At 44.2% G+C, this 27625-nt stretch overlaps 1 protein-coding gene across 2 annotated transcripts; it reads left to right on the top strand.

Annotated features, from left to right (window-relative positions):
• On the top strand, positions 1-23689 carry cnksr3 (cnksr family member 3). Of its 2 annotated transcripts, none has more exons than XM_010882733.5 (13): positions 1-399; positions 8935-9098; positions 14289-14491; positions 15055-15142; positions 15845-15886; positions 17287-17406; positions 17622-17681; positions 17795-17863; positions 18710-18856; positions 20029-20150; positions 20268-20464; positions 21038-21124; positions 21921-23689. In XM_010882733.5, exons 1-13 carry the CDS (start codon positions 348-350, stop codon positions 22220-22222), a joined length of 1653 nt encoding a protein of 550 aa, XP_010881035.2. In that variant the 5' UTR covers positions 1-347; the 3' UTR covers positions 22223-23689. The 2 variants fall into 2 exon arrangements, with proteins under 2 accessions (XP_010881035.2, XP_019912067.2); XM_020056508.3 differs by lacking the exon at positions 1-399 and adding an exon at positions 8656-8737.
• Positions 23690-27625: the final 3936 nt, after the last annotated feature.

Genomic DNA, 27625 nt, shown 5'->3' with positions numbered 1-27625 from the left:
AAAAATGTGCTTCTAGTTGTAGTCTCTTGTAGAAAAGATTGAACCTCTCTAAATGTTTCATTTGAGAAGCGCTGACCTGAACTGCAATCTGATAGGCCTACTCCCGCCCCTAACTTCTCTCGTGTTTGCGCTGCTGCTTTGTAAACTTGTTGTTTCCCCCCATGCGATCAGTCGGTCACCCGGGCTTTCGCGGGAGTGACGTGCTGGGACTATTTCCACTTAGTGTCGTCTTTGCTACAATTGTGTTACTGTGTGGAATGAATGACTTTTGACCAAAGCTAACACCATACAAGTCTTACGCTTGCTGAAAAAGCCGGTTCAATTTTAGGGAATTAAATTTCAAAGAAATGGATCCCATAACGAAATGGTCACCTAAACAAGTTGTGGATTGGATGAGAGGTGAGATGATTATTCTTCCTTAGTTTACATTGTTACCTGCGCTAATGTTTCAGTTATTTTTAAGAGCCTTTGTTTCACTTTATACAATTCACTGTTTTAACTTAAACCTATTTTAAGTAACACTTCCTTTAATTATGTTTGTCATGTCAGGTTTTAGTTATTACTGGTTTTAGCAATACAACATTGAAAAGTGCCCAGTCTTGACAATGTTGAGAAATAATGAGTGCATAAAATTGGGCAGTATCTCTTTAAAGTATTTATATTTAAACTTCATGGTAACAAATTTATTTATTGCTTTCGGTTTGGGTAGTCTTAATCTTTATTTTATGAGAGGAAATTGTGTGCCAACGGGGAGAATGTTTATGTAGACTACACGTGTTCACTGAGCAGATCATCTGAAGGCTATTGGTCGGTAAATAAACAGTGACGTCCATATAGTGTTTGGGCAGGTACGAATGTTTTTATTTGGCTCTGTGCCCCAGCACTTTGGATTAAACAATGAAGGTTAAAGAGCAGCCTGTAAGCATTCATTTGTGGGTGTTTTTCATCTTAACTGCAGCACTTTGTACACATAGTCCACCTTATAAGGACAAAACGTTTTTGGTTGAAAATACTAATTTAAAACCAACATATTTTGACCAACTTACTATAGGTGTATAACGATCCCACATGAGGGATACCCAAATCTAAATCAGTAGATTCCATGTACAGTTGTGCTTTACACCACCCACCTAAACACTGAATCCTGATGGCAGGGGATTTCAAAAGCATCATGGACCTCTAACCCGGTCCCGTCACATTACAACAAAAGGAATTCCTCAGATTCCAAATGCATCACCATGCACAGTCGATTCTGCTGTGGACTGCACACTCGTCCTTTCTGTTGGTGAACACCAAGCGTAGGGAGGCAGGGTATAATATTGTGTTATTGTTATTTCTTACTTATCTGGTTGAAAACTATCAGGCAGGGCTGAAACTCGGCTGGGAAACAGCTTCCTGGCGAAGGGAAAGTACCCAGGTGTGACGCAGAGGGGCGTACAGATTCGGCACCTGGGGTGTATGGGTGGAATGTCTTTTCACGCTCTAGTGACTCTTTGTGGTGGTCTGGCCATGTGCACGCTCAATCGAGGTTGTTGGCCTGTGGGTGTGCTCCACTCCAAGCGGGTAGGCACTTTACCCTGCGGCCCACAGGCCAGAATTGGTCCGCAAGTGATATCTTATGGTTCCACCAATGGTGTTTGTTTGTTTTTGTCTAAAATCAACAGGATTTCAAAAAACACCTGTTCACAAGTATTTCCATGAATGTCAGGGAAACTGTGTTTGTGTCTTAATGTAATCAAAATATCCTATTATTATCCATTGCCTTTAATAAATCTAAATATACTGTAACACTCCAAAGCCTTGGTGTAACAGGATGTGGATATACTCCTGATGTGCCAGTAACACTGAACTAGGAAAAGCCTAGCTTATTCCTTCATATGTACCGGCTGTGTTACATATTACAGCATCCAGAAGATTTACCAGTACGTGCACAAGCCCTAGTCATTGTGTCAGCATTTACGGCACATATTCAAATTCATTGCCACGTGTCATTAAGCTCTAAATGGTGCTATGTCTGACCTGTTAGCATATTATCCCATTACGAACCGTGGAGAGTTTGAGTCCCATGACTAAGCATCCGGTCAGAATGATATTGAGGGAAGCTGGCTTTATTCTGGATCCTGCGGTCATTTAATTGGAAAACCGTTTTGGATCAGTGAAAGTAGTTCAGTCATCTGCAGTAACCAACACAGTATTTACGTGTTCATTTTTCATATGCTACTTGTAACATCATAGTTTTGAACATTTTGTAATTGTTGACATTGCTACATTTGCCTGAGTAGTCAAGCTGAACGGACATTTTTATTTTTATCTGCAGTTACAGGGTTGTGATAAAAAAAAGTACCAACTGCTAATGGGAAAAACTGAGCTCTTTTGGTCAATAGGCAACTAACGCCGTTCACCACTAAACAGTGAATGCACCAATACGCTGCAGCTTATTTAGCTCCTAACTGACTGTCCCCATCCCTTTAAGAGTGGCGAACCACCCCTTTAAGAGCGTTGACCCATCCCTTTAAAGTCAGGACAAAGGATGGCTAAGCTGTAATGCCAAACCATAAAGGGGGGAGCTGAACAAGAGCTCCGCCACAAAGGTCAGCAGCATCCTACTGTGAGCGGGGTCAAAAGGTTACTGGAGGAGCTAAAGTTTGTATGCATAAAAATGGCATCTGATTTGAGGGCAGATCTATCCTGCAGGAACTTGCCAAACGCTAGAACACCAAAGCGAGCTTGGATCTAATCTTACCCACATGAGGCGTCTGGCCAATCATGCGTGTCCGTGAGGCTGTATGAATTAACCATACACCCCCAGAGCCGGAGTGCTGATTTTAGATCAGTTCTGCCTGTTAGACGTGAACAGATAACATTACATGGACAGGGCGTCCTGATTGGCTCTCCTGTTCTGACAGGCTTGGTACCTACAGCCTCTGATCTGAGCTTATATCTTAGCAACCCTCAGGCTTTTGTGATCCCTATGGAAAACGTGCTGATCCAACTCGTTCCATGGATCCTGCTCAGTGTTTACAAAGGTTCTTCCGTCATAGCAGAGAGGATTACCTCCCTCAGGCTGTGGCTGGGGATGCGTGGCACCTGCCTGAGTGCAGCAACAGGTTCTTTCATGAAGGACCCACGCTGTCTTTCCATTTGAATGTTTTTGTGTTTGACTTGGCATACCTTGATTTGCGTGTAAATAAAGAGAAGTTGTTTAGTGATTCTCTGTCAGGTATTTGGCCCTTGCAGCTCATAAGCAAAGGACACATGAATATACATACCAGTGTGCAGTATAATAATAATTTTCTGTTAGCAGTAAAATAGCAAAAATAGTTTTTCTATATGCGATGAACTTTGAAAAACTCATTACTCTTATACGTTAGAGATAATACTGCATTAGTGAGAACATGTTGAGGCAACACTGCATTTTTCTCTGCACTTGTGTAGGTAAAGCTATAGTAAAGATTCAAGATTTAGGACTATAGATTTAGGTCATGCGACTAACAATTCTGTGGAGTTATAGACTGAAGAAAGCAATTTGTCTCAGTTTGATATGTTTAAAAATTTTAATAAAGTTTTTCAACAAGCTATTACCCTTATTAGGAAACAAAATATAGATATGTCGATTTTACATTTGTGAAAGATTGACACAGATACACGATCTCTGGGACACGAAACTCTGTTTGCATGTAACATGTTTTTCCCTGCAGGTACAAGACATGAGCCTCCTGTTTATGTGCTTTCGAGGGAAGAGGACTCCCAAGGGGGGCTCCTAAATTGTGCCCTTTATCCAAAATAGTGCACTACTACAGACCTTAGCCCCCATTTGAACCTGGTCAAGAGTAGTGCAATAGAGTACAGTTAGGGTTCTATTTAGGGCACACTAGTTTCAACTTGGAGATACCTTATTTTGAGTCATGAGACTTTCACCTTTCCCTGTCTTTCATTGGCTGAGCTTATCAGGAATTAAACCGAGCTCGCGGTCTCTAAGGAAACGGATCAACCTCCCCTTCCTGTCTCTTCTTTATGTAGGACCTACCTACATCCAGAGACCAAAGACGTGATACATCACATAAACATACCTACCTCCTGCGCAAAACTAGATATTGGCGTAATGCCATAAAAACACGCCTGCTGGCCTTGATAAGATGCACTGTCCCAAGGCAGAACACACCGCGGGGTTGGCCCCGAAGCACTGAATGACTCAAAGGAGCACATCCTGGTTCTGAGTCACCATGGTTTTGCTGACGTGCCCTGGTCTCCGTGGGAACGTAGACTGGACAGGCTAATGCCCCGTAGTGTTGCCATCAGCACTGTGCATTACGTCTGACCGTTCCTCAGAAACAGCCGATGCGTCCCACAGGGACCATGGCTCTGGTCAGAAGAAATGCACTGTGCCGTGTAGGGAATTGGGTGCCATTTGGGACTCAGCTGGAGCGCCTCCATCCTGGTTGTATGGGTTTGTTCCATTGATTAGCTGTACACTGCAAAAAATTAACAAGGCAATTGAACTATATTTGAGGAGATATTTGCTTGATATAAGTGAAATAATCTGCCAATGGAACAAGAAAGATGACACGATATTCAAGGCATATTTTCAGCAAACAAAAAGCGGTATTATCTAGCTTGTTAAGAAGAATATACCACATTTTAACCTAAAAATAAGATAAATATACTTGATAAGACATATATTTTTTGCAGTGTAGTACACAAGGCAACGCCGTAACCTCTTTGCTGGTTCCCAGAGTTTGGAGAGATCACTGACGAGTAGGCACCATCTACCACTTTGAAGTCCGTGGCTTGAGGTTGCGCCAGTCATGGGTTTCTCACAGAACACACAAGTAGAAGCACAAACATGTATACGGATACACATGCACGCGCACACACACAGCAAGCAGTAAAAAAAACTTTATTTATGAACAGCTGTTTTAATGATGTCTGATGAATTGCGTTTTCCAGCATGGGTCAATTTGTTTCAGATACGGTGACTCCTCGACGTCTGAACTGGCCTGTTTGTGAGAGCGGTAGATGAGAGTGAAAGGGGTCCATGAATAGTCTGAATGCTTTTGAAGCACTCTCTTCCGTTGGATCTGTGACTGGCACCACTCGAGTTCTGTTCTGAGGGGTGAAGTAAACATTCTCTTTGTTTAGCCCCAGCCCTGGAATGCAGGTTCAAACTCCACTCATTCATGGGCGCGTTAGCCCTGACAGCATAACATGTGCCTTTGTGTGCCGTGTTGAACAAATCCAAGGCGGCATTTGCTTTAGTTGTAATGTATTATTTTATCCCCTGTGGATTCTGCGTGTAAAAATCTGTCAACTCTCACATAGAATTATGTGATTACGAGCAGCAGCAGTTATTGGGTTTTCATAATGGATTGTTTGGGCAAACCAGGATTTGGCAGAGGGATGCTTAGGTGATTTTACACTTGTGTGTGGATGATAAACAGGTGAAAATAGCGGGAGGGAGGGGTTGTGCTGAAAGTTTCTATTTGCACAGGATGGGTCTTCGCTTCCTTTATTTGCACAACAAAAATCCCCAGTTCCCCTGAAATACAATAGGGTAGAGAACAACATTCACAATCATTTTAGTTCTGGGTAACATGGGATGATGTCACAGCTACTAAACCTAATGATTATAGAAAGGATGGCCGCTGCTAGCTTGCTTACCACAGAGGTTTTAATGAACACACATACTGGATCACTCAACAGTTGGTTAATGCTTTTGAACACTCATCACAGCCTGGGGTCATAGACCTGACATAGTGGTTTACGTAAATCCAAGACATATCCCAAACCTTAATCTAACCGTTTTAAATGAATAGCTAATCTTAACATGAATACCTAACCCTAACATTAATACATAACCCTAACATTAATACATAACCTTAACATTTGTATTAATATCAAATGTTTAGCAAATTGTTAACATATTATACATTTCGATAACACTTATGTAAATTCAGGAACATTTAGTATGCATTGTAATTCCAAGGAATAGATATCCTATCAAACTTCACATATACAAATGTTTGTGTCCCAGATTTGCATATATTATGCTATGTCTACCTATGACAGTAGGTTGTACAATAGTGGTTTCCTCTCATATGGTTTTACTAGGTTTTACTAGGTTAGGAATGTGCTACACTTGAAACATTTTCTGCATGAAGCTACATGGGTTTGTTTGTTTTTTTCTCTTTCTGATAAATTATTAACTGGATGTTTCTGTGGAATGTGAATGTTGCCTCCGCCCTGCACAAGAGTTTGCTGACCTCAACCTTTTTTTCTTTTTCAGTAAAACCACTTTCTATTATGCATCTTTACTTGTACAGTATCTCCATAATCACAGGATGTAAATATTCATAGAAAATGCATGTTATAGCCTATTCTGTACATTTTCTCATTAATCTGTTTAACAAGGAATTCAGCGTTATCATTTATAAGATTACCCTTTTTATCTAAAAGGGCTGTCTCAAGATGGAGGATTTGTGGCATCTTCAGGTTCTGGCAGCTGCGAAAACAATTAAGATTTATTTAGTCCGTTAAAGAGGCTGGTCAGTGTAAAAGCAATAGAAAAACACTGCAACTGCCTTTTGTAAACAAAAGACTGACCCACTGTCAGTACATTGCCCACAAGGGCAGACATTTAGGACTGTGAATACATGTCTTCATATGAAGCAGGAGAGTAATGACTCGACAGAGAGGGAGCAAATGAAAGATAAAGAGACAAGGGGACAGAGGGGTAGAGAATGAAAGCCTTGCACCATTCCTTCATTAGTAACGAAACCCTGAGAAACTGGGCCCTCTGAAATACCCTGCTCTATGCTTATTTGTCACTGCATTTGGGAGGAGGTCGTGGAACCTAAACACAGCTGGACCTCAATGTTATATTAAATAATGACTGTTTTAGTTTTCAGTTGTGCCCAAACCAGCCCCTCCAAATTGAAAGGGGTACATCTGCCACTATTAGGATGAAATGTTTTGCTTAAGGGCAGAAGAACCAACTTGTTCCAGCTCTGGAATTTGAACTAGCAACCAATGTAGTCCTGGCCCAATGCACCTTAGAACAAGGCTAGGATACTAATCTGTGTGAAAGAATATTACAGTGTATAACGGAAATAGTTGTGTCTATGTGGGAAGTAACAGTCAGATAAAATTAAGAACTATACAATTGTATGAATACAGTTTCATCGGGCCACAAACCGCTTGTGCAGAGAAGAGACAGTCATATTTTTTGTCTTATCAGAAGTGTATTATTAGTTCTGGCATTTGACATCACTAGGCCTACTGAAATAACCAAAATGTTCTCAATTTGTACTTCAGTCAGTTCTTTGTTGTTGTCCTTTGAAAGAAATTCTGTAACTGTCTTTTACTGTAACTGAGAGCAGCAAACAGTCCCAGGTCACACATTTCTCAATATACATTCTTAATAGGTGTTGGGACATCTTTGCCGGACAGTGTGAAAGTCATTAAAGCTCAGATAAAATGATAAACAGGTCCTGTTATTTGAACCGTGCTCCCTTAACATAGTATTTTGGGATATTTCAACATGGTAAAATGTCTTAGACCAAAGTTGGGTGTCCTTTCAAGTTTGTCCAACATGAAGCTGTGCCAAACACAAAAAAAGGCAGTGGTTACGTGGGAAATCTCGTTGAAGAATGATAAAAATGTTTTATGACTGTTAATTTGCCTGAGAAAGAATCTCGCATTACTCTCAGCTGTGGTCACTGTAGTGTGTTCGGTTTCATTTGGGACTGGTGTTGGGTGTTATTAGCTGGTGATGGGCTGTGTAGTGTGAAACTCACTACACAGAGAGATGATTGCCCTCGTCAGGTATCTAAACCCAGATCACGCAAACAATTATTATTTTTTGCCCTGCACAAATAACAAGCATTTGTTGAAGGGAGTTTATTTCCCCACTATTTGCAAGTCACACTGATGATTTGTAGCTGTCATCAGGTGTCTCTCATATCTGGATTGCCGTCTACAGGCTGTGAGAATGCAGCTGTTGCTCCAGTCATCCTTTTATCCAGCCGCCACCAGCAACTCACTGCTGTCACTAAATATTTCTACAAAATCCACTACTCACATCACCACCCAATGGTACAATGGGCTAACTAATGTGCCCGATCTTTTACAATGTGCAGTTAAACACATTCGTGGCAATCCTGTCCTCCCTCGTGAAAGGTCAAAACACTTAGAGCAGAAACGTTACTTTGATTGTCTAAAGATTAACCAGTAGCACTGGGGTAACAGTGGAGTCATTAGCCTGCGCTAACACAAAGGTGGCGGAGAGCAACTCATTAGCCTCTATTTAAGAGGCGCGCCTCCCTCCGTGAACTAGTGGGATGTCTCCCAAATGTCACCCTAGTAGTAGTAGTAGTTCACTACATAGGAAATAGCAGGCCATTTGGGATGTAGAATCTCAGTGAACCATCTGTCCAAACCAGCAGGAGCCTCGGTGGTCGGTGGGATTCTAACGGCCCCCAAAAGGTAGCAGTTGCTGTTTTCTTCCCCTTTTCACAACAAACACGTCTGTTTGGGCGGAGCCGTTGCCTGGGGGGCCGTTTGGCCCAGAAGGTCTTCAGCGAATGAGAGGGCACGTAACTGTATGTGAACGGATTAGCCACTGGTCATAATGGCTGTCACTCACACAGCGTGGAATCCTGTGTGGTTGGATGCATGGTCACTGGCAGTCAGGTGTCAGTTCGATTGTGGTTGTCGCTGGACAGTGCTGTGCAGGGAATGTGTGAGTGATGGATGTAGCTTGTGTTGACTCGCTGTGTTTGCTTCCACACTCGGCCGACATCATAACAGGTCTTGGACTCCGTCTTTGAAAGAAGCTCTTTGTCTAACATCTCTTGCTCTCTTTCCCTCTCTCTCTCTCTTTCTCTCTCTCTCACCCCCCCCTCCCCCCCATCCGTTCTCTCTCTCCGTCTTTCCCAGGCCTAGATGACAGTCTGCAGCAGTATGTCCCGTATTTTGAGCGGGAGAAGATTGACGGGGAACAGCTGCTGAAGATATCCCACCAGGACCTGCTAGAACTTGGGGTGACCAAGATTGGACATCAGGAACTTGTGTTGGAGGCTGTTGATCTGCTATGCGCTTTGGTTAGTCAGCATACACACACACACACACACAGACACACAGACTGTGATTTTACACTGTGACACTACACCGTCACTCTAAACTGTGACTCTACACAGTGAGATTAAACTGTGACTCTACACAGTGACATTAAACTGTGACTCTACACAGTGACATTAAACTGTGACTCTACACAGTGACATTAAAACGTGACTCTACACTGTCAATCTAAACTGTGACTCTACACAGTGACATTAAACTGTGACTCTACACAGTGACATTAAACCGTAACTTTACACAGTGACATTAAACTGTGACTCTACACTGTCAATCTAAACTGTGACTCTACACAGTGACATTAAACTGTGAATCTACACAGTGACATTAAACTGTGACTCTACACAGTGACATTAAAACGTGACTCTACACTGTAAATCTAAACTGTGACTCTACACAGTGACATTAAACTGTGACTCTACACAGTGACATTAAACCGTAACTTTACACAGTGACATTAAACTGTGACTCTACACTGTCAATCTAAACTGTGACTCTACACAGTGACATTAAACTGTGACTCTACACAGTGACATTAAAACGTGACTACACAGTGACATTAAACTGTGACTCTACACAGTGACATTAAAACGTGACTCTACACAGTGACTATGCTGTCGGTTATTTTCCCGAACCCAATTGTACTTGTGACCTACATATAAACTATTTACATAACATGCCTGTAAGGACACTATGGTGAAAATGTTTTGGATAAAATAACATCAATTTAAATAGACTGTTTGTTATCGGATATAATTACTTAATCAACCTGTGTGGAAAGTTGGCAGCCATTTTAGACCGGAGGTATCAACGTTGTCATAAGCAAACGTTTCTGAGGATTATTATTTCTGATGTTCTGCCTTTGGCGGTAAATGTTGCTGTCCAGCCAAAGGAGAACACAGCGTCAATGAGTGAAGTGGCCCATGGATGGGAGAGGCTGGCATTGGTCAGGAAACAGGGATTAGGAAGGAATGTCCGGTCAGCTGCTCTCTCTCTCTCTCTCTCTGTCTCTCTATCTGTCACTCTCTCTCTCCCTCACTCGTGTTTTTTTCCACGCTTTCTCACACTCCCTCACTTTTCCCTTCTTCCTCTCAAATCAGTTCTAATCACTTTATCGGTGTAACAACATGCATATTTCCCCAGCATACTTCAATAATAAAGTATTCATTTACAACTAGATACCAGTAAAAGAATAAACAATAGCAGAACAATACTCAACAGAAAACAAACATATATTCACACCCCCCCCCCCTCCCCCCCTCTCTCTCTGGTCAAGCCTTTCCCAGGACCAACCTCCCACCTGGGTGTCTCTGTACTCCGTGACTAACGTGGCTTATGGTCTGCAGAGCAGGCTGGCCCAGCCCACTGTGGACAAGATCAGTGTCTCTGGGGTGGTGTGTGTTCTGTCTCTATGGGTATCAAATGGTCTCCTGGAGCTGCTCTCCTGGCGCCGTTCACACGCAAAACTTTCGGGCTGAGGTGAAACTTATCTGATGGATGTTCGGACCTGGGTAGCGTGGTGTGTCTGTTTGTGCCGTCCTGTCAACTCCTGTCACCCTCACTGTGGAGAAGGACATGGGGATTGGCAGCACAAACAGATATGGGACCGGGCTACTGGTGTGGAAAACAATGGCCCATGTTCCCCCGGGCTAGCTGCAGTATGTAGCACACAAAGCAGTGGGAAAGAGAAAAGGAGAAATACTGTATTGTGTTCAGTGTTCAGTGAGAAAAGGCTCCACAGAGAATGGACCCTGAGCTCAACTGACTGGCTCCCAAATGACTGGGGCCCGAACAGAAAACGGATGGGGCCTGCCAATAAAAGTCCCAAACAATGACCAAAAAGAACGTTTCTGTTTCTCCCAAACAGTGGGAGTGCATTCTACACTCAAATGACCATCAGCCTTCATTTAAAAAACATTCATGTTAATGTGCTTTTTCTTTTGCCACGTATAATGTGCATAGTGTTTTCTTTCCCCCCCGTTGATCATGCCCACCAGAGACAGTAATGAAGCCGGTCTTAGTTAAGTATAGTGATACCCAGGGCTGGATGTGGGTGACTTGTAGGCCCGTGTCTCAGATGGCTTACTAAGACAATATGGCAGAAGGGGTTGTGGTTTATGGCCAGTGACCCCGGAGATTACTATTATAAACAGGTTAACAACGTGTTTATAAACCTGTAAAAAGTGATTTGATGTCATTCCCATCGTACATGGTCTCATATACCACAGCCATCAGCTTTCATGATTCAAACCACCAGGTTTTCAATATTCCTTACGCCTATGAGCAAAGCCCTATGGACCCAGTCTGAACTGGTGTTCTATGTTGGGAATAAGGTGCTACTTGGGACTATATTGCGCAAGGCTGTATGTTCTTGGGGACAGATCCGCAGCTGAGGAAATGCGAACAAATGTGAACTCAACCCCCACCTGTTTTATACACACACACACACACACGTGCACACACACGTACACACATACACACATGCGCGTGCGCACACACACGTATACACACGCACTCATGCACGTGCACACACACATACACGTCCCATTCAGGAACAGCCTCTAAACCATTGTTCCTGCCTGTTTCCGTCCGGTGGTGTCGGCTGATTAGTGCCCCGCCTGCTCCACTTTCCCCCCTCCCTCCGTCACATGCTATCTCCTTTCCCCCCTCCCTCCGTCACATGCTATCTCGTTTCTCCCCTCCCTCCGTCACATGCTATCTCCTTTCCCCTCTCCCTCCGTCACATGCTATCTCCTTTCTCCCCTCCCTCCGTCACATGCTATCTCCTTTCCCCTCTCCCTCCGTCACATGCTATCTCCTTTCCCCTCTCCCTCCGTCACATGCTATCTCCTTTCCCCTCTCCCTCCGTCACATGCTATCTCGTTTCTCCCCTCCCTCCGTCACATGCTATCTCCTTTCCCCTCTCCCTCCGTCACATGCTATCTCCTTTCCCCTCTCCCTCCGTCACATGCTATCTCCTTTCCCCTCTCCCTCCGTCACATGCTATCTCCTTTCTCCCCTCCCTCCGTCACATGCTATCTCCTTTCTCCCCTCCCTCCGTCACATGCTATCTCCTTTCCCCTCTCTCTCCATCACATGCTATCTCCTTTCTCCCCTCCCTCCGTCACATGCTATCTCCTTTCTCCCCTCCCTCCGTCACATGCTATCTCCTTTCCCCTCTCCCTCCGTCACATGCTATCTCCTTTCCCCTCTCCCTCCGTCACATGCTATCTCCTTTCCCCTCTCCCTCCGTCACATGCTATCTCCTTTCCCCTCTCCCTCCGTCACATGCTATCTCGTTTCTCCCCTCTCCCTCCGTCACATGCTATCTCGTTTCTCCCCTCCCTCCGTCACATGCTATCTCGTTTCTCCCCTCCCTCCGTCACATGCTATCTCCTTTCCCCTCTCCCTCCGTCACATGCTATCTCCTTTCCCCTCTCCCTCCGTCACATGCTATCTCCTTTCCCCTCTCCCTCCGTCACATGCTATCTCCTTTCTCCCCTCCCTCCGTCACATGCTATCTCCTTTCTCCCCTCCCTCCGTCACATGCTATCTCCTTTCCCCTCTCCCTCCGTCACATGCTATCTCCTTTCTCCCCTCCCTCCGTCACATGCTATCTCGTTTCTCCCCTCCCTCCGTCACATGCTATCTCCTTTCCCCGCTCCCTCCGTCACATGCTATCTCCTTTCCCCTCTCCCTCCGTCACATGCTATCTCCTTTCCCCTCTCCCTCCGTCACATGCTATCTCCTTTCCCCTCTCCCTCCGTCACATGCTATCTCCTTTCTCCTCTCCCTCCGTCACATGCTATCTCCTTTCTCCCCTCCCTCCGTCACATGCTATCTCCTTTCTCCCCTCCCTCCGTCACATGCTATCTCCTTTCCCCTCTCCCTCCGTCACATGCTATCTCCTTTCTCCCCTCCCTCCGTCACATGCTATCTCCTTTCTCCCCTCCCTCCGTCACATGCTATCTCCTTTCCCCTCTCCCTCCGTCACATGCTATCTCCTTTCTCCCCTCCCTCCGTCACATGCTATCTCCTTTCCCCTCTTCCTCCGTCACATGCTATCTCCTTTCTCCCCTCCCTCCGTCACATGCTATCTCCTTTCCCCCCTCCCTCTGTCACATGCTATCTCCTTTCTCCCCTCCCTCCGTCACATGCTATCTCCTTTCCCCTCTCCGCGGTGCCTGGGATTCAGGAGCAGTTGTCAGACGGGCTGCAGACCTCTCCGCTGCCTCTGTGCTTGAGGACAGGAACAAATGAACAGATGTCTTTCCGGAGGTTTGCGTGTGTTTACTGACAGTTGGAGGTGTGAGTGCGTGTGTGCGTCTGTCTGTATAAGGTGTGTGTGTGCGTGTGTGTGTGTACACAGTGATCATTTAAATGATTAAAGGGACCTCGGGCTCTCCTATCCCATAATCCTTCACACTTAATTAAGTAAATTTAACCCGGGCCTGCCACAGCTGTGATGCAGGGCCATCGTCCCACAAGCGTTAGCCTGTTCCTCAAACCCTGGAGCTGTGCAGATCTGAAACGGATCCTCCGGTCTCCTCAGCCCTCGCTACGTCCGTGCCTCGTTCGCACACACGCCCTTGTGAACACACAAACGGACACGCCCACTCGGCCCCAGCACACACACGGCACATGAGGTAATTGAGGTGGACGTGGTGGGGACTCTGTGGTGGTTAGATTGACGGGTCATGGGCAGGGAGACGCTGTGGTGATTGATGCTGAGAAATGTCAGGCGACTTCTCAGTTGGGGGGGGGGTAGTGACGGGGTCATGAGAATGACCTTGGAGACCATAATCCGCTGTCACCCCACATTATAACAGAGGGAGAACGTCTGCTTTCCCGAAATGGCCCTCTTCACCCTATTTAGTGCACTTTGAAAATAGCACATGTGCCAAATCACACATATTAAAGCTGTAATAGCTAAGGTATGAGACCACGAGCAACTGAACGAGTCAGAGTGCCCGAGATGATTTCCTGTTTATCTTCCATTTTTGTGTCGTGAGAATGTTCCCACTCGTTTCACATTACATTTTACATTCTGGCCATTCAGGAGAAGCTCTTATCCAGAGAATTTGTGTAGATTTGGTCCATGAAACGACCACACGTAGTCGATGCGAGTCAAAGCAGTCCTCTCATTTATCTTCCAGAACTGCGGCGTTGAGACAGACAACCTGAAGACCCTGGTGGACCGTATGAGAGCCGCGTCCAAAAACCTCCACAACTCGGCATCGGAACGCAGGAAGAACCCGTCATACGAGGGCAAGAACTCCCACAAACCGCCCAATGACTTCCTCACAGCTGTGGTGGAGCTCATCGGCGCCGCCAAGTGTCTGCTGGCCTGGCTGGACAGGTAGGCTCGACAAAAACAAACTCACATAAGCGACAGAAGCGGTCCCCACCACTAGGGGGCCCCAAATAAAATGTTGCCTAGGGCCCCCAAAAGGCTAGAGCCGGCACTGATTGTGCCATACCACCCCATACACACACGCACGCATGCACACACACACACCGTTAACATCGTAGCAGGTTATAGGGAATCATCCTTTTAATGGACAATAACTGAACAGAAAACATCGCAAACAAAGGCACAAACACGTCTGGCGCAAACAATGATCAACAAATGAAGTCAAACAAAGGCAACGTGAATAAGAGGCAATGAAGCGCAGCTGGTGTTGTACATGTGTATCTACAGGATTTGGCATCTCTGGGGTTTGTGGTATATTGCCAAATAATGCGTGGTGCCTACGAACAGCTCTTAGCCGTGGTAAACTGGCCACATACCACAACCCCTTGTGCCTTACTGGTCAGTTATATTGTCTAGACTGTACTACATTTCATGTGTAGATATGTGTCGACTGAGCGTGTGTTTGTGTGACTGACTCCTGCTTCTCCTCTGGCCTGTCCCCATAACAGGACTCCTCTGTCAGGCATCAGTGACTTCACCTCCACCAAGAACCGGATCATCCAGCTGTGCCTGGTGCTCACTGGCACCGTTCAGAGGGTCGGTTACCACATCAACATGGCATTTCATGGCACTTCGTGATGACTTTGCCTGTATGGCAAACTTTGTGATTGATTGATTGATCTTGGCATTGTTTCTAAATGGCAGCATTTTCCCCTGGCTCAAATGCAACCCACATCCAGATGCCTTACGTTAGTGTTTTTTGCGCATTGACCTAAGACTGTTTAAAGGGCGCCCAACGTGCCATTTTGTGATTCGCCTTTAAAGAGCACATATAGTCTGTCCCTGAAACCTCCTCCTGCGGTCAACAGGAAGTGAAAACTGACCCTAGCAGCCCGATTCAGCAGTCTCCACCAAAACACAGTGTCCTAAATGGTACGGCTTGCCGTAAATAGTGCCGCACTCCTGACCAGAGTTCACACGGTCCTGGTAAAAAGATATTCCCTGTAGTTAAGTGACATCCCACAAAGATGTCATGTAATCATCTTGTCTTCCGTGGTGACAGAGTGTTGTTATCCAGCTGCCCTCAAGACATGTCGTCCCCGTGCTGAATGTTTTTGGAGGCTTTTGCATTCCTGCTTGGTTTCACTCCCAGTGGCTTTTTATGTTCGCAAATATTTGCCTTGTCGTTCTCCTGTACTTTCCTGTCTTTGTGGAGCATTCCTGCTAAGCCACAGAGCAACATGGCTTGTTGGGTTTTGCTGTGGCATCTTCTGATATGTACTCTGGTGCCTACTGCAGGACTGCACCGTGTATGAGATGGAAGAGAAGATTCTGGAAGTGGTAAGTAAAACGTTGATCTGTAGTTGACTCTCTGTTCAATAGCACAGCATTGCTGCTTCAAACTAAACACATTGCATGCACACACGCAAACACACACATGCGCACACACACTTGTTTTTGTGAAATGTGGGGACCAGAAAAACAAAATTCCATGCTCCCTTGCCCTAACCTTAACCCTAACCTTAACCTAATCCTAACCTTACCTAACCCTAACCCTAACCCTAACCTCAATAAAGTAACATTTATGGCTAAACTTTACCTAGATATAATGCCTAACCTTAACCCTAAACTTAACCAACAACACCTGGACCTTAAAGAAACCCCAATTCTAAGTCTAAAGTTAATTGTAAGTTTGACCCTAAAACTTAACCCTGAGCCAGAAAATGACTTTTGAAATGTGGGGAAAAATGTGAAAAATGTCCCCACAAGTCACCTTGTTCAGGTTTTAGTATAGTTATGGGGACAAAATGTCCTGACAAGTCACAAAAACAAACACATGAACATTTACACACACACACACACACAAATACATGTAGACGTGTGGAGTGACACACTAACAAACATGCACTCCCCCTTTCCTGTACTGTATTGTGTAAAGACCCTTGTGATGTGTCCCTGAAGGACCCCTCCGTGCCTGGTTCCTCTCAAAATCTCTTAAATATAAATAAATTTCAGCCCCTTTTAGGGAGTTTTTGCTAGCCACACTGCTTCAACACTGTTGTCGATTGCACCTTGGGGTAAAAAAAAGGCTTTATAAATAAATTTGATTGAATGATTGAATGGGTGCAGTTTATACACAGGTAAAACTGCACTCCCAAATTACACACTGTGCCCTATGTGCAGTAGTGTGCTCCTTTTGTCCAGAGCCCTATGTAACCCAATGTACCCCGTGGTGCTCTGATTGTCCACAGAAGCCCTGTTCCTGCATCCTGTGTTGGGCCCGTCCACCCGGATTATCTTCCTCACACACACAGTCACCTAAACACCTGATGATAATATTAGCTTGGATTAGCAGTTTTCCTCAGGAGCTGACAAACTGTTGTGCCGATTACTGGTTGTACAATGCTTGTGCAAGTATATGTCTGGTTCACTGTTCTGTAGTGAAGGTGTCCGGTTCTGTTCGCTGGGAACTTCCTTTGTTTGGCCTCTAACCGAAGACCTACACTCCAAATAATGACAACGTCGTGATATCACTGGGTCATTCTCAGCCGTTAGCCAATTAGCCAGTGACAGTGTGACCACGGAGATCCACACCAAAATAGCTCTTCACAAACCCACCCGTTGTTGACGCTGTGCATGCTGAGTGGAGAAAAAAAACGAGCATTTCCTTCTACGGAAGTGTATTCCTGTCGAGACGTCGTGAATGAGGGTGTTGTGCTGCGTATGTGTCTCCATTCCAGTCAGTGGCTCTGAACGTGATCTGTGACCAGACCCTGAGGACAACCTCTGACCCCCAGAAGAGTCAGACAGCCTGCCTGGAGGAGGTCCACATCACCAATGTCAGACCCGGAGAAGGACTGGTGAGAAGAGTTAACATGCATCCTAAATGGCACTAGTATACCCAGGTGTCCTCTACTTAACTGGTGTTCACCCCAGTATCGGAAATAAGAGGTCAATAGGGAAAATAATGATTGTATTGCCATTTTTCTTATGGGGGGGGGCTCATTGCAAAGTGTTTTGACCTTTACACTGCTAAATGTATATCTGCTTCTTCTGTTCTCCTGTATTTTTTCAGGGGATGTACATCAAATCCACCTATGACGGCCTTCACGTCGTCACTGGAACCACAGAACATGTGTGTATCCCCTCTACATCCAGGACACAGGGGAGGATCATGGGAAAACTCATCCAATGTGATATTATGACTTGTCTGTGCTGACCCTCCCTGTGTTGTCCTCTATTCTTCAGTCGCCTGCAGACAGAACGCACAAGATCCACGCTGGAGACGAGGTCATCCAGGTCAACAAGCAGACAGTGGTAGGCTTCTTCCTTCTGCACCCATGTTGAATTGCACCAGAGATCTCAGTTTTATAGTTTAATCTCACTCATCGAGGAAGAGTCCAGGCAGATGACATCTCATGTCAATGCACTGTGAGATTACAGTGGCAGAGAGAAAGTGTTCATAATTCTGATAACAGTTCTGTTGAGGGTTGTGATAATGCTTCGAATGACAGTTTTGATGAGGGTTTTGATCATGCTTTTGATAACGGTTCTGATTAGGGTTGTGATAATGCTTCTGATAATGTTTCTGATGAGGGTTGTGATAATGCTCCTGATAATGGTTCTGATGAGGGTTGTGATAAGGCCTCTGATAATGGTTCTGATGAGGGTTGTGATAATGCTTCTGATAACGGTTCTGATGAGGGTTGTGATAATGCTTCTGATAACAGTCCTGATGAGGGTTGTGATAATGCTTCGAATGACAGTTTTGATGAGGGTTTTGATCATGCTTTTGATAACGGTTCTGATTAGGGTTGTGATAATGCTTCTGATAATGTTTCTGATGAGGGTTGTGATAATGCTCCTGATAATGGTTCTGATGAGGGTTGTGATAAGGCCTCTGATAATGGTTCTGATGAGGGTTGTGATAATGCTTCTGATAACAGTCCTGATGAGGGTTGTGATAATGCTCCTGATAATGGTTCTGATGAGGGTTGTGATAAGGCCTCTGATAATGGTTCTGATGAGGGTTGTGATAATGCTTCTGATAACGGTTCTGATGAGGGTTGTGATAATGCTTCTGATAACAGTCCTGATGAGGGTTGTGATAATGCTGGATGGATCTGATGAGGGGTCTTGCCTGTCCTGATGCCGTGTCTCCAGGTGGGTTGGCAGCTACAGAACCTGGTGGGTAAACTGAAGGCGGATCCCCTGGGCGTTACACTGGTCTTGAAGAAGAGGCCATCGGGCACCTGTAGCTTCACTCCGGCCCCCCTGAAGAACATGCGCTGGAGGCCCCCCCTCGTTCAGGTAGAGCCTTAACACACACACACACCCGTAGGTCAACCCCCCACGGCCCCATCCCCTTTATATCCTGGTGTTAAATCAGCTCTGCCCTTATTCAAATTCATCATCGTAGGTGTGAAATGTGTTTGTTTGGTATCCAAGAGCTGCTTCTCTGTGGTGGGCTTTGACAAGAAAAGACACGTACTTCCATTCCTCAGCCACCCAAGCTGGGTCTCTCAGGGGCTGGGTCAAAGGGAGGAACAATGAATCCCTTCTTCCCCTCTTTCTTGAAAAAAGAAAACCCAAAGAAAAAGCCCAAGCATGTATTGATGTCAGGCGTGTTTTGAAGGTGACTCATGTTTCGCAGACAATTGTCAGACAATAGGTCTTATGTTACCAAAATAGGATTTCAGTTTCAGGACCATTTTGAGGATGTGTGTTTTAGGTAGATTGCACAGCACTTAAATGTCAGCAGTGGAATGAGTTAGTGTGCCTTTGAGTGCCCTCTAATCTCTATGTCCAGCGAAGGTGTCCAGTAGAAGGGTCATATCTACAACAAACCTTGACCTATCAGTTCACGGTTAAAGGCTACGCACCAACCGCCCTCAAAGGTCACCCTCAGTAGGTTTGGGGGCGGAGGAACACAATAAGCATTGCACCGACTCTGTAAAGCCGTTTCAGATTTGTTTATGCAGTAATTACAGTAATCCAAGAAGGACCGTATCCCTGTGTTAAAGGTACAATAGTGTGCTTTGGGAAAGAGCCGGGGGCCCACTCAACCAGGCCAGCTACTAAACGCCACCCTGTTCCCAATGTAGTGTACTACTTTTGACCCAAACCGGATCTACATTATGAGGAACAACGTGGCATTTGGGACACGCGTGCGTGGTCAGGAAGCAATAAGAGGGTTGTGTAATCGGTTATCTGGCAGCCAGTGTCCTAGCCGGTTTCTCCGTGGAGGCGCACTAAGGACAAGGCCCCTGATGGTGGACTTACCAAATGGAAATGAGCTTAATTTGGGGCACGTAACACAATGGCAATGTTTGGTTTTGCCTCAGCATGACTGGACGAAAGGGCTCGCTGGTTTCGAAAGCCCACTCCATCATTTAACACAGATTTCCGCTACGTCAGTAGTTTTTCTTGTTGCAATTCTTCATAAACTCGTCAAATAAATTGTCTCTCGTTTTGTGTTTTAGAGCGCCCCCGCTGTGCCAGATGTCCAGTCTTCACATCCCCCAGAAGCCCTCATGCAGAAGGAGAAGCCAGCCATTTTGGAACTTTTCATCCCGCCACCCCCTGCTGTTCCCTACACCCCACGGTGAGGGAGTGACCTTCCGCCCGAAAAAGAGACGTCTTGCACCCCCCCCCCCCCGCCCGTGGATGACTCAGGTCTTTTCGCTGACCGTGTGTTTTCATTTGTTTCCTCTCATGGCAGGGATGACAAGCCTAAGGTGAGTGCCAGTGTCAAGCTCAGACCGAAAGGTTCTCAGTCTCCCAACTCCTTCCTGGATGAAGGCCGGCGACGCTTCACCATCGCAGACTACGACAACAAGGTCAAAGTCGGTCCACATCCTGAGGCCAACCCCCAACCAGTCCCAGTAGCCCGCCTGAGACAGCGGACCTCCACGCGGGGTCAGTGCCCTGACCCACACACACACACACACACACACACACAGGTTCAGTGCCCTAACACACACACACACACACACACATACAGGGTCAGTGCCCTGACCCACACACACAAAACACACACATACACACGCACAGGTTCAGTGCCCTGACCCACACACACACACACAAAACACACACACACAGGATCAGTGCCCTGACCCACACACACACACAGGATCAGTTCCCTAACACACACACACACAAAACACACACATACACACACAGGGTCAGTGCCCTAATACACACACACACACACAAAACACACACATACACACACAGGGTCAGTGCCCTAACACACACACACACACATACACACACCCAACCACTCTGGAATTTGTTTCCCCCCAGTCAATCACGTTAGCATTCAATCACGTTAGCATTCAATCACGTTAGCATTCAATCACGTTAGCATTCAATCACGTTAGCATTCAATCACGGTAGCATTCTGTGCCCATTCAACCAACTCGTACCATAGGTTTTTTGCGGTGACATCGGCATTGGGTAGAAATGACTACATAGTTGAATTCTTTGCAGGTAAACCGCGGCCGCTATCCATGCCTGCAGACTCATGTTTGGGCATGCCTGAATCGGCCTCCAGACCTTGGCCTCTGGGGAGGAAAGGTAAACCTGAGACAGCTACGAGCGCCTGACTGCATGCTACACACTCTGCATCTCAAATGACACCCTAGTCCCTACATTGTGCCCTTCTTTTGACCACTGGAGACTTCAGGGCTACCTGGTGGGAGGGGTCCACCCGAAACCGATGTACTTTTATCAGAATGGCCATTCATCAGGCTTGTACAGGCATTTACTGTACAAACTAAGATAAGACTGAAGTAGGTCAGGACTGCAAGCCTGGAATTCTTAAGGTGTTGCTCATTAACCCTTGAGAAAGCCCCTGCATAACCACCATTGATTTTGGCTGAAACTTAACATTTACATTTTAGTGGTTTAGCGACCTCTCTTATCCAGAGCGATTAACCACAGCCATTAGGGTTAAGTGACTTACTCAAGGACAGAACGACACGTTTATCCCCTTGTCGCGTCTAACCGCCACGATATCTGTCGCATTTCTTTCCTAGCCCACCAAACCTTGACCATTAACCTTGACCAAGTACAGAACTGTGCAAACGTCTTAGGCACCTGAAAGTTGGAGAGAAAAAAACCCCATTTATTTGGGTTGTCATTTTTTATTTGTAAAAAACTCAAAGATATATGTTTTATGGATATTTTTTTACAAATAAACTCTAACCAAATAAATGGCCTTACTTTCAGGTGCCTAAGACTTTTGCACAGTACTTTACGTAATGTAATCATGTCCGACAGCCCCAACCTGAAAAGTCTTAGGGTCTTGTCCATCTTGTCGATGACATCTGTGGATGGATAATAAGGTCATATTCCTTTCTGCTTGCGCTAGGTGAGGACGTCCTCCACAGATACCTGAGTAATGAGCGAATCGCCACCATCTCCGAGGAGGCGCCATGCTTCCCCCTCCCGTACAGGCCCCTGGAGGGGAGGTCTGGTCAGCTGGTCCGTGGCGTCGACCACATCCGGGGCTCCCAGTGCTTCATCAGCTCCGACCTGCACAACAGCGCCACCATACCGTACCAGGAGACGTCGGCCAGAAAGACCTCGGCCGCCGACAAAAGACGCCCTCCTTCGGAACCCTCTTCGATTTTGGGAGGCTGGCTGGCCCGCCTCAGGCTGTTGAGTCATTGATGAGAGTGACAACCTTCCGAACCGTGGGGCAAGCCCAGCCCCCCAACCCACCCACCTCGTACCTTTAACTTGCTGTCATCACAGTGATCTGGCTTCTCCAATCAGTATTCTGACTAACACGTGCAGTTCCTGGACTGTTTTGCTGGTTTGTCCGTCGTTGGAGGCTTTGGCGGGAGGCTTCCCCGTCATAGCATCACTGCTACGTAGCCTAGAAGTAGAACATTTTGGGGAATCTCTCACAGAGTTTTTTTTTCCGCCCCCAGGGCTGACAATTTGCTGCTTTAGATTCTGTATGCTGACAAATTTGGACAGTATTGTATCTTTAGTGAAAGGGGTTGGAGAAAATTGGCAATTCTGACAAAAAAGTGTTATAGAAAACAGTGGATATTCAGTGACTGTTCATTCTACTTGTCAAGAGGTGGATTCATTCAGGTTTAGGAAACATTTGCTTGGCTTTTGTAAGTGAACTATTTTATCTGTAAATTGTTATTTATTTTGAATTATCCTATGTGTAAACCTGTCACGTTTGTGTTTGTCCACAGACTTTTTGTAAATATGTTTAAAAATCTTTTTAAAGAACTTAATCTTTTTAAAGAAAATTAAATTTAAAGAATTAAATTTTTGACCATTTGACTTTGTATTTGATTTCTAAAGTTGATGTAGATATAAATCTTTTTTTTTGTTGTTGTTTGGTTGGAAATAACTACCAGAGTTGGCCTTTTTTAAAGCTAATGTATATTGGAAAAATGTATCTGGTGCTGTTACAGTGTGTTTTTGTTTGTGTGTGTATACTCAAATTGCTATTAAAGTGAGTTTTAGACTATTTAAATAAGGGCATTTGGGGAAATTGAGGACCTTTTGGCCGGTTGTCACATACACAATACCATTTTCTAGGTTTTACGTTAAGTTTAGGGGTTAAAGTATGTTAGGTTTAGGAATAAAAGTTAGGTTATTGAGGTTAGGGTTAGGTCAAGATTAGGATAAGGGTTAGAGTAAGTCTTGTATTCAGGGTTAGGGGCTACAGTAGAAAACAGTTATTTTACGGGTACTAAATTTCCTTGTCCTCACTTTGATTGCATTTCTGGGTGTAACTTGTGTGTGTATGAGTGAGTCAGTGTGCATTTTGTGAAGCCCGGGAAACATTTAAAAAACGTGTAACTGCTATATTTCACTAACTGGTCTTCAGTAATGCAGGTGTGAAATTGTGATGTCATGACCGGTAAGAATCAGAAACACTGATTGTGCATTTGCAGCTGTAAACATACCTACTAAACACTTCCATGCAAGAGCAGTGAAACTTTTCTAACCAGTGTCTTCATTCCAATAAATTAGGGTCTTTAATATATTTCTGCACCACAGGACATGATGAAGGTTTATATGTCTAGCATCTTTCCAGAACTTTCAAGCGCTTCAATGTGAATACCTCAGTGACAGTTTTTCAAAATCTGAATAAAAATGTGCAATTCAGGTGATGGCTTCTTTCTTGTTCTTAAAATGTAGAAATATTGATGTGATTGCTATTTGAAAAAGTAATTCTCAAAGTTTTTAATATAATTACCACAAAGAAACATGCAGGTCATTAAGCAAAGTTTACCATAGATTAAAGCAGGGGTAGATTCAGGTGCAATTTTGAACAGACCCGAGGGTTTGGAGCCAGACCTTAAAAAAATAAAGTGTATATTGCAAATTGGCCAAAACTAAGCCCAAAAAGAGGTGTGTATATTAAAAAGCAGCATTTCTTTGTGTGTATGGTGCGTTCATAGCAAGAGAATGGTTTGTACAGGATAGGTCATATTAAGGATTAGACCGCTAACAGAAATGCCCATTATAGTCTGGGGGAACATCTTTTTTTATTCTCCAGTGTATGCTTCGGAGAAAACATCAGAGTATATGACCAGACAACATTATTTGGGTATGAGTTAACAAATTGACTTTCTTAAGTAACGTTTTCTCCGAACAGTTACTTTAAAGCTTGTGCTCTGATCACAAAGGTGCTGTAGGCCTTAGACGAGGTAATATTATGTACCTGCATGTTCTCTCTCCTTAGATCCGACTGGAGATCAAGCTTTCGCATCAGTTGTTTGTTACCAATCGCTGTAGGTTCAAGTATCTACTGTAGGCCTACTAAACCAAAATCACACTATACACGTAGCCTGTTCCTGAAAATAGGTTTAGCTGTGAACTGAATTCCCGACAAAGAAAACAATGACAGGAGTGTATGCTTGTGTATTGTGATCACTGACTAAAAACCACTAATAAAAGAAACGTGTTTTGCAGGCTGCGAGTATTTGATCCTCCCGTCCCTAGCTTGGTCCACACGCCACAATACTCTGTGTACTATGGCGACATATAGTGTTCGATCACAGAACTACATAAAGTAAATAGTTGATGTGCTTATGCAGGGGCATAACTGTAGAAGTGGTCTTAATGAAAATAATGGTAACGTTATAAAAAAAATACATCAAGCACATTATTATTAGGATTTCGAAATAGGTAATTGGTTCCAACACAAAGAAAACAGCAATTTTAAGCCATGTATAATACAAATGACATGTATGTAAATGACTGTATCACCTCGCATCTCAAAATGGGACTCCTAAATGTTAGATCCCTTGCTCCAAAGGCAGTTGCAGCAATTGAATTAATCTCTGATCATAAACTAGATGTTATTGGTTTATGTGAAACGTGGCTAAAGCCTGATGAATTAATTGCCTTAAATGAGGCCTCGCCTCCTGGCTATACTAATGAGCATATCCCTCGTGCATCACGGAAAGGAGGGGGTGTTGCTAATATTTACGACAGTAAATATAAATTTACTCTCAAACACATCACTGATTCTTTTTAAGTTTTAATCATGAAAGTTAACCAGGCCGATACATCGTTTTACATAGCTAATATTTATAGGCCCCCCGGGCCATACACAATGTTCCTCAAGGAGTTTCCAGTATTCTTGTCTAACCTTGTAGTCATAGCAGATAGTATTCTAATTTTTGGCGATTTCAGTATTCATATGGAAAAGTCCAATGATCCTCTTCAAAAAGCATGTCTCAGGTCCAACACATTGCCACAATCACACCTTAGATTTAGTCATGTCACGAGAAATAGATATTGTAGATCTAATAATTTCCCCCCCAATTCCTGGATTATCGGATCACTGTCTTATTACATTTACCGTTAAAACAAGAAATCCACTTCCTCCGCAATGAGTTTCAAAAGCCATCCTATAAATTCTCGGACCACAAATACATTCCTTGATATTCCTTAATAAGTTCGCTCATTAACGACAGAGTAAATAAATCTGTTAACGATCAAATCGAGGATCTAAACTCAACACTGCGAAATACATCCACTAAAAACAAAAGAAATACGCAACAAGAAACTTGCTCCCTGGTACACAGACAATACTAGAGCATTTGAGCAAGCCTCCAGAAAATTGGAGCGAAAGTGGCGCTCCACCAAGTTGGAAGTATTCAGACTAGCTTGGATAGACAGTACACTACAATACCGAAAATCAATCACGTCTGCTCGATCATCTTATTTCTCCAACCTGATTGAGGTGAACAAAAACAATCCAAAATTTCTCTTAGATACAGTTCCAAAGTTAACAAAAAAGCAAAGCTCAACAAGTGAAGTGGGTCTTCACTTTAGTTGTAATGAATACATGAACTACTTTGATGAAAAGATCATCACCATTAGAAAACAAATCACTGACTCCTCCTTAAATAGTTATGGCCCTCAAATTCTCAGTTGTCCTAAAAATATCCTGAACCTCCCTGACCAGGTGTCAATGAGGACACTTGAATATTTTGATACAGTATCGCTCGACACATTCACTAAATTTGTAATGAGTTCTAAACCCATAAACTGTCAGCTAGAGCCGATTCCAAAAAAATTAAGGAGCTATTTTCTGTGCTAGGTCAGCCAATGTTGAACATAATAAATTGCTCCCTTTCCTCCGGATGTGTACCAAACTCACTAAAAATTGCGGAAATTAAGCCTCTTCTAAAAAAATCTAATCTGGATCCCGACATATTAAACAATTATTCCTCTCAAAAATCTTAGAAAAATGTGTTTCCCAACAACTGAATGCCTTCCTGAAGACAAATAACATTTATGAAATGCTCCAGTCTGGTTTCAGCAGAGGTGTAAAAAGTACAAAGTAAAAGTACTCAACTGGGTTCGGCTGTGTTCACCACTTTTGGGAAGTATCTAATTAAGATCTAAATAACCAGGTAAAGGGAGTTCAAAACTAGTGATCAATTAAATAAAAAGGAAGAGTGTAAATTATCAATTAAGGACACTGATGAGTTATGAACTCTGTTTACATGGTCATTTAACCCTTCTTTAGGAACTTCCCAAAAGTGGTGAACACAGCCGAACCCAGTTGTACTTTTTACACCTCTGGGTTCCAGATCCCATCATAGTACTGAGACTGCACTGGTGAAGGTAAAAAATGACCTTCTAATGGCCTCAGACAAAGGTTCCACATCCGTCCTGTTGCTTCTTGATCTTAGTGCTGCTTTTGACACTATTGATCACTCCCTTCTCTTAGAGAGACTGGAAACACATATTGGGCTATGTGGACATGTTCTAGCCTGGTTTAAATCTTATTTATCTGAAAGATATCAGTTTGTTAGTGTAGATGGCATATCCTCTGACAAGTCAAAGGTTTGCTTTGGTGTTCCTCTAGGCTCGGTTCCGGGCCCATTATTGTTCTCACTATATATGCTCCCTCTGGGCGATGTAATCCGAAATCACAATGTTATGCTGATGACACAGTTATAGATTTCAATGAAGCATGGAGAAGCCCCAAAAGTAGCTACTTTGGAAGCATGTGTTTCAGATATTAGGAAGGGGATGACAGAGAACTTCTTGCTCTTAAACTCAAGAAAAACAGAAATGCATGTTTTAGGACCCAAGAAAAAAAGAGCATTATTAGCAGATCTCACTGTGAACCTTGACGGCTGCATGGTCGTATCCCAAAAAACTGTAAGAAACCTTGGCGTTACCCTTGACCCTGACCTCTGCTTTAATGAACCTATGTCTCAAGAGTTGTTTATTTTCATCTTCAAAACATTGCAAAAATCTGAAACTTTCAATCAAAAACAGATGCAGAAAAACAAATCCATGCTTTCTCTGCCGGAGGCAGTTTGTTTAGAAATTATTTTCCTCATAGAGCTCCACTACTGTGGAATGATCTGCCAATTAAGGTTAGAAATGCAAACTCAGTACAAACTTTCAAGTGTCTACTAAAAAATAATCTCTACAGCACGGTTTATGATTAGGTTTAGCCTGGCCCGGGGGCGTGAAGGTGACCAGAAAGCTTGATACTGTCCACCCTTGCTGTCTTGCCAGGTGGACTCTCGTCGCCACTGGGATGCCCTTCCTCCAATGCCTTTCAGG

Source organism: Esox lucius, chromosome 18 (genome assembly GCF_011004845.1).
Source record: "Esox lucius isolate fEsoLuc1 chromosome 18, fEsoLuc1.pri, whole genome shotgun sequence".
NCBI lineage: Eukaryota > Metazoa > Chordata > Actinopteri > Esociformes > Esocidae > Esox > Esox lucius.
The sequence above is the reverse complement of the archived record's forward strand: the minus strand, read 5'-3'. Positions and strand labels throughout refer to the sequence as shown.

What these genes read in the sequence shown, in the direction of transcription:
- cnksr3 (XM_020056508.3), top strand. Translation starts at nt 8,671, where the DNA reads ATGGTCACTGGCAGTCAGGTGTCAGTTCGATTGTGGTTGTCGCTGGAC. An exon ending in AAGAGAAGATTCTGGAAGTG is followed by an intron (nt 15,887 to 17,286) that starts GTAAGTAAAACG and finishes TCTCCATTCCAG; the next exon opens with TCAGTGGCTCTGAACGTGAT. An exon ending in TCAGACCCGGAGAAGGACTG is followed by an intron (nt 17,407 to 17,621) that starts GTGAGAAGAGTT and finishes GTATTTTTTCAG; the next exon opens with GGGATGTACATCAAATCCAC.